Source organism: Erinaceus europaeus, chromosome 4 (genome assembly GCF_950295315.1).
Source record: "Erinaceus europaeus chromosome 4, mEriEur2.1, whole genome shotgun sequence".
Taxonomy (NCBI): domain Eukaryota; kingdom Metazoa; phylum Chordata; class Mammalia; order Eulipotyphla; family Erinaceidae; genus Erinaceus; species Erinaceus europaeus.
Window position 1 is genome coordinate 21238282 of NC_080165.1, and position 12787 is coordinate 21251068.

The following is a 12787-nucleotide window of genomic DNA, read 5'->3' on the forward strand; positions in this document are numbered from 1 at the left end:
AAGGTGTCTAAACTTGTCCTCCCTCATAGACTGCCCTGGTCAGAGGGGTGGAGTCACTTGGCATGGACTGTGGAACCGTCTGAGAAGGGGCTGTTCAGTCTGCCCCAATTATCTTGTGACCAAACAAGGTAGGGTATGAGAGTTGTCTGAGCCTTGGCCCTAATCTTGAACCCTGATTTCTTTCTTTAGACACTGGGGCTAGGAGCCGAAGCGCTGGGCAGCACTGGGCAAAGCTGCGGGGAGGAAGTGGCTCCTTCTTGGAACAGCACCGACCAGCACAGCACCGACCAGCACTTGCCTCAATTCCAACCACACCACAGACCGGACCTTGGAGTGCCACCTCCCAACTTTCTTCTCTCCCTCGGTTTGCCCAGAGGGATGGCACCCAGGTTGCTTCTGCTCAACTTGATATCCCTCCAGCCTCTTCTTCTTCCCTACTTAGTCAGCGGGATAACCCCAGAACCGTGTCCGCTCAACAGGATACGCCCAAGACCTCTTTCACACAACGGAACACTCCCCGAGCATCTTCTCCTTCCAGAATTACCCAGAGGGACAATCCCAGATCCTCATCTACCCAACAAAATAACTCCCAAGTTTCCTCTCCCTCAAGAGCCACCCAACAAGACAACTCTAGAGCCTCTTCTATTCAACAGGATAGCCCTCAAACTTCTTGCACTCACCAATGGGACAAAATCAGAACATATTGTTCCCAACGAGACAACTCCAGAGACTCCTCACCCAACAGAACCACCCAAAGGGAAAATTCTAGAACAGCCTGTGCCCAAAGGGACAATCCTAGAACCTCTTCGCCCAACAGAACAAGCCAAAGGGAAAGTTCTAGAACAGCATGTACCCAACGAGACAACCCCAGAGCCTCTTCTCCTAACAGAACCACCCCAAGGGAAAATTCTAGAACAGCCTGTGCCCAAAGGGACGATCCTAGAACTTCTTCGCCCAACAGAACCACCCCAAGGGAAAATTCTAGAACAGCGTGTACCCAACGAGACAACCCCAGAGCCTCTTCTCCTAACAGAACCACCCCAAGGGAAAATTCTAGAACAGTGTGTACCCAACAAGACAACCCCAGAGCCTCCTCACCCAACAGAACCACCCCAAGGGAAAATTCTAGAACAGCTTGTGCCCAAAGGGACAATCCTAGAACCTCTTCTCCCAACAGAACCATTCAAAGGGAAAATTCTAGAACCTCCTATACCCCACAAGACAACCCCAGAACCTTCTCTCCCAACAGAACCACTCAAAGAGAAAATTCTAGAACAATCTGTGTCCAACGAGACAGCCCCAGAGCCTCTTCTCCCAACAGAACCTCCCCAAGGGAAAATTCTAGAACAGTGTGTACCCAACAAGACAACCCCAGAGCCTCTTCTAACAGAGCCACCCCAAGGGAAAATTCTAGAACAGTGTGTACCCAACAAGACAACCCCAGAGCCTCTTCTCCTAACAGAGCCACCCCAAGGGAAAATTCTAGAACCTCCTATACCCCACAAGACAACCCCAGAACCTTCTCTCCCAACAGAACCACTCAAAGAGAAAATTCTAGAACAATCTGTGTCCAACGAGACAGCCCCAGAGCCTCTTCTCCCAACAGAACCACTCAGAGGGAACATTCTAGAACAGCCTGTGCCCAAAGGGACAATCCTAGAGCCTCCTCTCCCAGCAGAACCACCCAAAGAGAAAATTCTAGAACAATCTGTGTCCAACGAGACAGCCCCAGAGCCTCTTCTCCCAATAGAACCACTCAAAGGGAAAATTCTAGAGCATTCTGTGCCCAACAAGACAACCCTAGAACCTGCTCTCCTAATAGAAATACCCAAACGGACAAGCCAAGAACCTCTTGTGCTCAACAGAACACCAGAACCTCTTCTACCCAACGAGACAACCCTAAGGCCTCTTCTGCCCAACGAAACAACACTGCATCCTCTTCCTTTCGGCAGGACAACCCGGGAACCTCCTCCCCTCAGTGCTGCACCCAACAGGACAATCCTGGACCCTCATCTCCACATCGCTCTGCTCAAAAGAATAATCCTAGGAATGCCTCTCCTCACGGCACTAACAAAGACATCCCCTGGGCTTCCTTTCCTCTCCGGCCAACCCAGAGCGATGGCCCCCGAACAGCTTCCCCATCTCACTCCAAGCAAAGTGATGTTCCCTGGGCATCCATTGCCCTCCGGCCAACCCAAGGGGACAGACCTCAGAGATACTCGTCCACTAGACCAGCCCGGTCCTCCGGCAGCCCCAGCCTGTACAACTCACCATCCCGGGTCACTTCCTCTTCCCATAACCCCGACCACCAAGGTGCCTCCCAGACCTGCTCGCCTCTATACCCGGCTACCCGTCCGGCATTCCAGACCCCCTCTGAGCCCTCTCAACCTCCATGTGCTGTGTGCATTGGGCACCGGGACGCCCCTCGAGCCTCTTCCCCTCCTCGATACTTTCAACATGACCCCTTTCCCTTCTTCCCAGACCCACATGCCTCTGAGAGTGAGTCACCTCACCACGAGCCCCCCTACATTCCCCCAGCTGTGTGCATTGGACACCGGGATGCCCCCCGGGCTTCCTCACCACCCCGCCATGCCCAGTTTGACCCCTTCCCCTTCCTTCCAGACACAACAGATGTTGAAAACCAGTCCCCCCAGCACGAGCCTCCCCAGCTCCCCCCGCCTGTGTGTATTGGGTACCGTGACATGCCCCGGGCCTCCTCCCCACCTCGCCAGGCCCCGGAACCCTCTCTCTTGTTCCAGGACCTCCCTAGGACCAGTACCGAGAGCCTTGTCCCCTCCACAGACTCCCTGCATGAGCCCCCCCATATGCCCACCCCCGTGTGCATCGGGCACCGGGACGCACCCTATTTCTCATCCCCACCCCGCCAACCCCCTGAGCCCTCCCTCTTCTTCCAGGACCCCCCAGGGACCAGCATGGAGAGCCTGGCCCAGTCCACAGACTCCCTGCATGGCTCCCCGTTGGTGCCTCCCCCTGTGTGCATTGGACACCGGGACGCGCCCCGAGCCTCCTCCCCACCCCGCCACCCACCTAGTGACCTGACCCTCTTGGCATCCTCACCTCCGCCAGGCAGCTCGGGGGGTTCCCGGGGCTCAGCCGCCCCTGGGGAGACCAGGCACAACTTGGAGAGGAGGGAGTACACAGTACTGGCTGACCTGCCCCCGCCCAGGAGGCTGGCTCAGCGGGCCCCAGGGCCCCAGTGCAGCAGCGGGGGCCGCACACGCAGCCCAGGCCGAGCAGAGGTGGAGCGCCTCTTCGGGCAAGAGCGCAGGTGAGCCAGGGCTGGGCCTGCAGGTGGACCGGGAGGAGGCTTGGCCGCCATGGACAGGGCAGGCAGGCTTCACAGGCCTAGGTGCCAGACAGCCTGCTCAGACCTTGCCCTGCATTTTCTGGCGGGCTGACCACGGCAAGTCACTTCATCTCTGTTTCCACATGTTCAGAGTGGTTTCATTGTTTCTTTGTCATCTCCTAGGCATCACTGTTATAAGCTAACTAAAAAATAAAATAAAATATTTTTTTTCTTCATATAGAATTAAGACAGAGAGAGTAAGAGAGAACCAGATACCACAAAACTGAAGCTCCCTTCACTGTGGTGAGACTGGGCTCAAACCTGGGTCGAGTACATGGCAAAGCAATACACTATCCTGACGAGCTGTCTTGCTGCCCCAGTTGCTTTTTGATTGTTTTTGTTTTTGTTCTTTTATAACAATTAAATGATACTATGTGCTGCCTAGGGATTAAGGAGGGGGAGGAGAGACTAGAGTCTGGTGGGCTGGGTTCAAATCTGCCATTAAAACCACTCCCCACCAAGATGATCTGACAAAATAAGTTAATCTACTGAATTCTCAGTTTTCCTATCTGTAAAATGGGAAACATGCTAGTACATTGACTTAGCTTAGAGACAAACCCTTTGTTTGGTCCAGGGCCATAGGTTTACTGTGCTGTTCTCCTTGCATGGGGGAGAAGAAAAGCATCTATAAATCTTTTCTACCTTAACAAAGAAAACTCAGAGGTCCCCATGCGTTTCAGGAGACAGATGTCAGCCTCAAATGGATTGCCAGAGCTACATTATTTCTGAGAGGGGGGAGGAGAGAGAGAGAGAGAGAGAGAGAGAGAGACTACAGCATTGGAGCTTTAATGCGGTGGGAGCCAGGCTCAAACCTGGGTGGTGCACATGGCAAAGCAGTGCACTACCCAAGTGAGCTATTTCTTTGGTGTCAAAGCCACATATTTTAAGAGACAACACGGAGAACTACAGACCTCCTAGAGGTTTCAGTGTCACATAAAGCAATGCCTAACCTCCAGGTATTCTGCAAGTCTGCTTGGTCAGCAAGGCCTTTAAAACCACCTGGCAGAACATTTGCTTCTGCACATCTGCTTCTTAATCTGCCTGAGACTTCTCCAGCAATTCCAACGCTGGGGTTTTCAAGGGTCAGAGGTAGAATCCCACTAGAGTAAGAGAACAGCAGTAATAAATGTAGGTCTGAAAGTCTCAACGCCCGCAGCCTGTGTCTCAGTGAATTATAAACAGTGCACTTCCTGAGACCAATCATACACCATCAGCACAACCAGATTTTAGAACACGTCCACTACCCTAGAGAAGCTTGTTATATTTTACCTTCAAAATGTGTCTTTGTTGCCCAAGGTAACATTTTTCTCTTAGATTTGAATCTGCAAGGGAAACTTTAGCCCTTATACTTCCAAATTTTATTTTTCAATGAATTTAAGCCATTTAAACTTTGTGATTTCCAAAGTTAATGTGAGTGGGTTTTTTGGTTGTTTGTTTTTCCTTTCAATAACATGTGGTTCTGTTTGTTAGATTCACAACAAAACTGAGTAGAAAGTACAGAGTCCCTATATACCCCTGCCCCGAGGCGGCCTCCCTCACCATCAACATCACCCCAGCTCCACACTGCTCCAGCATCACAGTGCCTGAGCCTAGCTGACACACTGCTAGCCTAGCCATGGCTGACAATTTATACCAGGCTTTGCTCTTGGCTCACATTTTAAAGGCTTAGACAGGTGAACAGTGTAGACCCATCATTGCAATATGTAAGAAAATCATTTTACTAAACACCCCTTTGTCTCTGACCTTTTTATGATTATTGTTTTTGGTCTGATGTAAATTTACAGACTTTTTGACTTTATCTGATAACTTCTAAGGACTACTAAGCTCTTTAAATCAAAGTTAATTTTTAAATTTATTTTTATTGATGATTATAATAAGATTACAGGAGTTCAGAGCCCTCTGGTCATCTTCCCCTATCATTTCCCCCCCTCTGGGAGTATGGGCCAGAATTCTTTTTGGGGTGCAGAAGATGGGAGTTATGGCTTCTATAACTGCTACTCTGCTGGACATGGGCATTAGCAGGTCGATCCATAACACCAGCCTGTTTCTATCTTTCCCTAGTGGAGTAGGGCTATGGAGAGGTGAGGTTCTAGGGCACATTGGTGAGGTCATCTGCCCAGGGAAGTCATGATAAAAATCATAGTAGCATCTGCAGCTTGGTGGCTGAAAGGCAGTAAGATATAAAGCAGAATAAAATGATTAATGAACAGGAACCAAAAAGTAGGAATAGATCAAATGAGAATAGGGATCTTAGGGTGGAAAGAAGCTAGGAAGTCTATTTCAGATGTGTTCCTAGGGGCTCATTACTTTCGTAGTTTTTGCTTGAGTTTGATAGCTAACATGAGGTGGACAAAAAAAATGTCTGGGAAGATGACTTCGGAGTTGAGAATAGGGCTAGAAAGTTGGATTAGGGAAGAGAGTAGCTTCCAGACTTGAAGAAAATCTATAAATAAAATTAACTATTTACCCATCAACCTGACCCCGGGCCCATATATATTCGTATTTAGCACAGGCGCTTGTGTAATCTCTGAGTCCCTGTCAGTCTGGGCTCGCAGCTCATGGTCACAGTTGAGAACATTCTAGGTTGCACTCATTTCAGGACCGATCTTCCTTGAGTGACAGGGTAAGATGACCCAGCCTCCCTTGGTAGAGTGGGACAGTCCCTACCATTGTTGTTCCACATTGAGGGCAAGGTCCTGTAGAGGCCCACAAGAGTGCTTATGATGATGTTTCTGATGGAAGTGACCAGTAATGGTGGAGAGAGGGATCTATTAGAGGTCTAGGCCCATCATATCAGTGTGGGAATCCAAGAATTCCCTGTGTATGACCCCAGATGATGGAGTGGTAATCAAAGTTAATTTTTTAGGGAGTAGCTTTTAGAGAAAGATAAAGAATCTATAATAGAGATCATAAATGCATTTATACTTTTATTTAATTGATTTTATCCAGTGACTTCTGGTAATTTTACTTTACTCTCTTTGGGATTGATTATCTTTTTAAGTTTTATTGATGTATATAGATGATAAAGAAACTATAAATACTTACTGTGTACATTTTGGAGAGGTAAATTCTCTTTTAACCAGGGTTTTATAATTCTAATCAAATAATTAACCTTTTCCTTTTGTATACACTTATTCCAAGTAGAAAACAATCCTCCTCTTAAGATGAGCTTTTAAAGCCTAATTAAGTATTTGTAAGGGACGGGGCTAACTCTTAGGAATGGGTAGCTGCAGAATTCTTCTTTTACTTTCTCCCATTTATTCACTTAGTGTGTATTTACTGAGCATCTTCTTTGTCCACACAGCATCCTAACTTATCCTGAGAAGTTTTCTTACAAAGCTGCCACATCACAGTGTCAGGATTCTTGACTTGGTATCTTCATTTCCCCCTAGATGCCTTTATAAGTTCTTAGTTTGGACTCATATAAGCACTTTATAGTCAAGTGAATTTTACTTATTTAGTTTTTTATCAGTAATTTAATAATCGACAAGACTGTGGGATAAGAGGGGTACAATTCCATCCATTTCTCACCACCAGAGTTCCATATCTCATCCCCTCCATTGGCAGCTTCCCTATTCTTTTTGTTTGTTTGTTCCCCCCCCCCAGCCCCCCGAAGCTTCCCTATTCCTTATCCCTCTAAGAGTATGGACTAAAGATCTTCATGGGGTGCAGAAGGTGGGAATTCTGGCTTCTGTAATTGCTTCTCTGCTGGACATGGGCATTGGCAGGTCGATCCATACCCCCAGCCTGTTTCTGTCTTTCCCTAGTGGGGCAGGGCTCTGAGGAGGTGGAGTCCCAGGGTACATTGGTGAGGTCCTCTGCCCAGGGAAGTCAGGTTGGTGTCATGGTAGCATCTGCAACTTGGTGGCAGAGTACTGGAACTGGAGGGTTGGCATCTCAGGCCTGGCGTCTCTAGACACAGTCCGAAATGAAAGGTGGCACTGGTTGCATTGATTTGGTTGAGATCAGCAGATGCAGGAACAAATGGTCTGGATCAAGAGAAGCATGAAGGAAAATGAGCAAAGCTCCAGAGGTTCCAGGACTGGGAGAAATATGGGCTTAATAGACAATGAAGAAGGTTCCTTGAAGTCTTAGAGTTTAAGAAGGCAAAAGATAATTATTATTATAGCCAATTGGGTAAGTCAAGTGAATTTTAAACAGAACCTTCACAGAATGTGCTAGACTTGAAGGTTTTTGTCCCTTGATATTCTCTGGAGGAAGAAAAGTCCTTTTCATTGCCTCCAAAGGAAATGTATCTCCTTCATCACCCTTGAGCAGGAGACTCCAAGGAAAGGCTATTATTACCTCAGCATCAGAAAGGCTGGGTGTCTGATAAGAGTCTAGAATCTTCTGAAGTCCATTCCTAGATTTCACTTCCACCTAGGGGAAACTTCTGAGAAGGAATAATCATTGAGCAAGCTGGAGCTTATATGGAAAAGCATCTACTCAGTAGAATACATTTTGGCCTGTCTATCCCACACCGAGGGTGTCCAGCCATTCTGCTCCCCATGGTTATGTCTGGCGATTTTGTTCTAGGGAGACTCCTACACCCCACTTCTGGAATAATAGAATTTTAAAAAAAGTGGAATTCTGTTTTAATTAACTAGAGTTTGTATGTGTGTATGGTGTTGGGGGATCTATCCCAGGACCTCATACATGCAAAGCATGTGACTGCCTAGCTACATCCCCAACCTCTAGAGACTTTTTAAGTTTAGAGGCTATTTTCACTGGACATGGCAAGAATGCCTGAGGTTGTGCCTTAGAAATGTCATTTGCATGGACAGTTTGTGGTGGCTTACTCTGGAGTTGGGGAGGAAGAGAATATTTCTTCCTTCTGACCTTGCAAAGAGCTCTTTCACCAACCTCTAGGCCAACCTGGAACTTTCAAGGCTAATGACTGGAGTCCTGTTAGCACTAAAGGGGAGAAAGATAGACTTGGGGAATCCCAAACTTATCATATGCACAGGCCATGGGTGGAAAGAATGGAATTTGAAGTCACATGACAGTCTGCATCTCCTGTCCCCTCCTTGAGGGTGGTGTGAGATGAAAGAGACGGTGTGATGGCTTGGCCCCCGGAATACAGGAAGTGCTCAATAAACGTTTGTTGATCTGATCATGTGTGCACAGTGCTTGGTACACAGTAGGTGCTCAATAAATCTTCATTCCCTCAAGGAGCAGTCTAACCTTTGTCTGGAGGTGGGTGGGTGGTGCTGGTTAAGGGTGGGGGGTCAGAAACAGGAAACAGGAGGTGGCCATTGCCATGGCTGAGCCTTCAACCTTGCCTCCCCTCTTGACTTCATCTGAAGAACGGCCCCATCAGGCCAGTAGCATGATGCTGGCATTCCTATTTTTAGGGATTTAATTTTTTTTTTTGCTTAATAATATTTTTTTATTTATTGACTAGAGACAGAGAGAAACTGAGAAGGAAAGGAAAGAGAGGGAGAGAGAGAGAGAGAGAGAGAGGCACCTGTAGCACTGTTTCACTGTTCGTGAAGCTCGCCCCCTGCAGATGGGGACCGGGGACTTAACCCAAGGTCCTTGAGCACTGTGATATGCTCACTCTGCCAGATGTGCCACCACCTGCTTCCTACCATCCCTATTTTACAGAAGGGGAAACTGAGGCCCCACTCTTGGGCCTCTCACTCAGGGCACTTTAGTGAGCTTGTGGTGGGTCCCTGGGTCTACCACATCTCCTCCCACTGTGTGTGTGGGAGGGTGAGGATGGCCAGGCTTGGGGAGTGGGACCCTCAGATGGGTGGCTGTTTGCTCACAGGAAGTCTGAGGCACCAGGGGCCTTCCAGGCCCAGGACGAGGGGAGGTCGCAGCAGCCGGGCCAAGGTCAGAGTCCACTTCTCCGGAGACAGTCCAGCCCTGCCCTCAGCAGGGAGGTGAGCACTGCCAGTCTGTCCTGGCCCCTGTACCCAAAGGGGATGAGCCACTACTTCCTTCCCAGGAGCCCTACCCGACTCTAGGGTTGGAGGAAGCAGAGTCGGGTAGGGCTCCTGGGAAGGGAGGCCCTTCAGGATTGAGTCCTGATCATGGGTGCCTTGTGTCCCTGTCCCAAAGAGCAGCAGTTCTCAGCAAAGTTGACAAGGACCCTAGATTCGTCCTTTAGAGACATTCCTGCCATGCTGCTCCTTTCTTGCTCCTTTCTAGCTGTGAAATGGAGACATTTTTCTTCTCCAGATGAGCCTCAGATTCATCAGTCTGGCTTTAAGAGCTGTCTCTTCCATGGTGGGGATTCATATTTTTGATTTTTTTTTTCCCATACAGTAACAGAGAATGAACCCATGTGCCATACAGGGGGCAGCCAGAGGCTTGGGAAGAGCCCCCAGGCCAGCTCAGAAAGGCTGTGGCAACTTGCAGAAGCTGCCCCATCCTCACTAGATCATGAGCCCCCCAACACAGACAGGGGGGAGGGAGAGAGAATGAGAGGGAGAGACAGAACAAGAGGAGAGACATCACAGCACCATTCCACCATCCATGGAGCTCCAGTGGTGCTGTCCAGAGGGCTCAACCCTAGACCTCATGCACGTCATGGTTGTATAAGTTATGGTAGAGCCCCCTGGATTTGCATTTTATTTAAATTTTATTACAACTATTTTCAGTATATGAATTCAGGGCCTCATATACAGAAGACATGTGCTCTCCTGCTGAACATCTCTGGGGTCTAGGAGCTTCTTTAAAAAGGATTTGTAGAGCCCATTCCTCAGATGCTGGGTTCAATCACTGACACACAAAAAAAGACAAGCAAGTCTTAGAGGATAAGACTCCAGCCAGTGAAATGAAGGAGCAGTGGCAGAGGGGGAGAGGGAGGAGAGATCCCCTAGGAGGGAGTCCACAGACCCCAGCACTTTGTGGCCCAGGCTGCTAGGAGGATGCAGCTGGCGCCTCTCCAGGATCTGAGTCTGACCCATTTTCTGTCCTTCCAGAGGTCACCCAGTCGGGGTCCTGGTGTCTCACATACTCTCTACCTCATCCCCAGGTAAGCAAGCACCATGAGAAGCAGAGAGAGCCAGCCAGGCGGAGCCGAGCAGATCCCCCTCATCCCAGGAGCCCTGAGAGGCGGCTGGAGGGGGACCGGCGGCTCTGGGGATCCTCACCACCCCCGAAGACATCGGCCAGGACCCCCGAGAGGGAGCAGCGAACAGAGAGTGACCGGGCTGGCCTGAGACAGCCTCTGGGTGGGTGGCAAAGCCAGGAGGAGCTACCAGGACCCCAGGGCCCTCACAGACCCCTGGAGAGAAGCTGGGGTAGCCAGGCAGAGGGCCCGGGCCTGGGGGGCTGGCGAGGACTGGAGGAGCCTAGCCAGGGGACTGCCAGAGCCCCAGAGGGGACACTGAGGGGCCCTTCCAGGGAATCAGAAGAGAGCTGGGGTCAGCTGGGTGGCCTGGCCTGCCTCAGTGGGCAGGAGAACTGGGAAACGACTCCCAAGCCATCTCAGAGGGGCTGGGGCAGCCTGCAGGAGCTGCCCTGTCCTCATCAGCCTTTGAGCCCCCCAGGGAGCTCCAGGGCAGACCTCCCAGCATTCTTGAAATCCCAGCAACCTGAGATGTCCACTGTCCTGGGCCAGGGCCCCGAGGGAGCATGCGCACACCTGCATAGCCCTGAGAAGGACCCTGTAGTGCTCTGGAGGGACCTGGCAACACTCCTGGGGGTCCCTGGCGATGCCTCCCAGCTCCCCAGGCTGTACTGGGAGGGCTTCCTGGAACTCCTGCAGGCCCAGCTGTCCCGCAAGGGCCCAGCTGGACACTGGGGTAGCTTGGCTGCCACTTCAGCACAAGAGCTGGACTCCATGGAGGACACAAAGGGGACCTTGGAACGAGAGCAGGACAGCCAGCATGGAGGCAAGGCCGAGGATACCCTTGTCAATGGACACGGTCCAGGACAGTGGTCCCAGAGCTCAGTCCAGCTGCCCAGCCCTGTGTGCACCTCCACCCAGTGGCCAAAACCTGAAACAACCAGAAGTGAACCGGGGATCTCAGCTGTGACAAGTCTGGAGGAATTGGGCCAGGGCACCAGGAGCCCAGCAGAGGGGCCTGGCTCACCAGAGCAGAAGGTAAGTCTCCCCTCAAGGGTGGCGGCTGGGGGACAGCCTAAAAGTTGGCCCCAGCTCAGACAGGGCCTCTGAAAAGCCATCCCCAGAATCCCTGTATGCCTGTTAAGGCTTGGCTCTAATCCTCCTTCCTGACTAAAGCCCTTCCCACCACCAGACTGGCCAGGAGGGGAAAGCCCCAACCCTACTGAGCATTTTCTGTCCTAAGCCTGAGCTGATCTGAATGTCTGTGGGTGTTGCTGTCCGTTAGTCTGTTTTTTGTTTTTGTTTTTGTTTTATGTTTTCTGTGTCTCTGGGACCTTACAATGTGAGTTCACTGACCCGGGCTGATTTTTTCAGATCAAGAGAGAGACAGAATGGAAGAGGGAAAGGGAGGAGGATAGGGAGAGGGGCAGACACCATAGCACAGATGTGACCCCCAGTACAGTCTCCTGTGGCATACCAGGGCACAGCAAGGCAGGTGCCCCCCCAGGTGAGCTATCTCGCCAGGCTTTCCCCACCCCCACCTGCATAGCAATCTGGCGAAAGACATTGTTAATTTGCAGGTAAGGAGACTGAGTCACAGAGTGGCCAAGCACTTGGGCAAATGCCTAAGGTTACACAGCCAGTAAGGGCTGGGACAGACATGGGGTCTCGTTGTGCTCAGTGAACCCCACAAGCCTCAGTCAAGGTGCTCTGGCCTGGGCTGCCCCTCCCCTGCCTCCTATCCCCACTCTCCCTCCCTGCAGTTCCTGGTCATGCTGCCTCTAGTGGTCCTGCAGCTCCTCCCCTGACCCATGCTGGGGCTGCTGCCAGTGTGGCAGGTCCCCCTCCTGCTGTGATCTAAGCACCTCGGAGCCCAGGTCAGCCTGGCTCGCCCTCTGTGGGTCCCTTGAGCTCCTCCAGGAGCAGAGACAAGGTTGCCTTGGGTCTCGCTGGGGTGGAGCTGGCCACTGAGTGGGCTGCTTCAATGGGGACCCTGGTGCTGCCTGTGCAGGCGGGTGGGTCCTGCAGGCCAGAGTACTGTGAGCTGGCCTCAGGTCACAGCGGCTACTGTTCCTCCTGGTCCAGGGTCGCCCTGCCCCTCCTGGCCTGGTGGACCCACTACCTTCCCTGTGTGGACCCACTACTTCCATGCCAGGTACCACCAGGCATCTGCAAAGGCTCTTCCTCATGCAGAAGCTCCTATGCCCTGATGTGTAGCTCTGTGCTGCCTCCCCAGGGTCAGGAGGGCCTCCTGCACCAGGGCTCATGTGGGGCCCGGCCCTGGGCCCCATGTGTCTCAGCCACCATGATTTCCATTTACCAGGCAAGGAAACATGCTCAGACTTGTCAGGCATTTGGGTTGTGTGTGGATGGCTGTGGGTGGGTGTGTTGGGAGCAGG

At 51.1% G+C, this 12787-nt stretch overlaps 1 protein-coding gene across 1 annotated transcript in view; it reads left to right on the forward strand.

Annotated features, from left to right (window-relative positions):
* The window catches only part of TRIOBP (TRIO and F-actin binding protein), an 83704-nt gene that overhangs the window by 21859 nt on the left and 49058 nt on the right, over nt 1-12787 (forward strand). The window contains exons 5-7 of the mRNA XM_060188954.1: nt 190-3289; nt 9141-9255; nt 10353-11426. Coding sequence (XP_060044937.1) covers nt 190-3289; nt 9141-9255; nt 10353-11426 — 4289 coding nt within the window. The remainder of the gene's footprint in view (nt 1-189; nt 3290-9140; nt 9256-10352; nt 11427-12787) is intronic.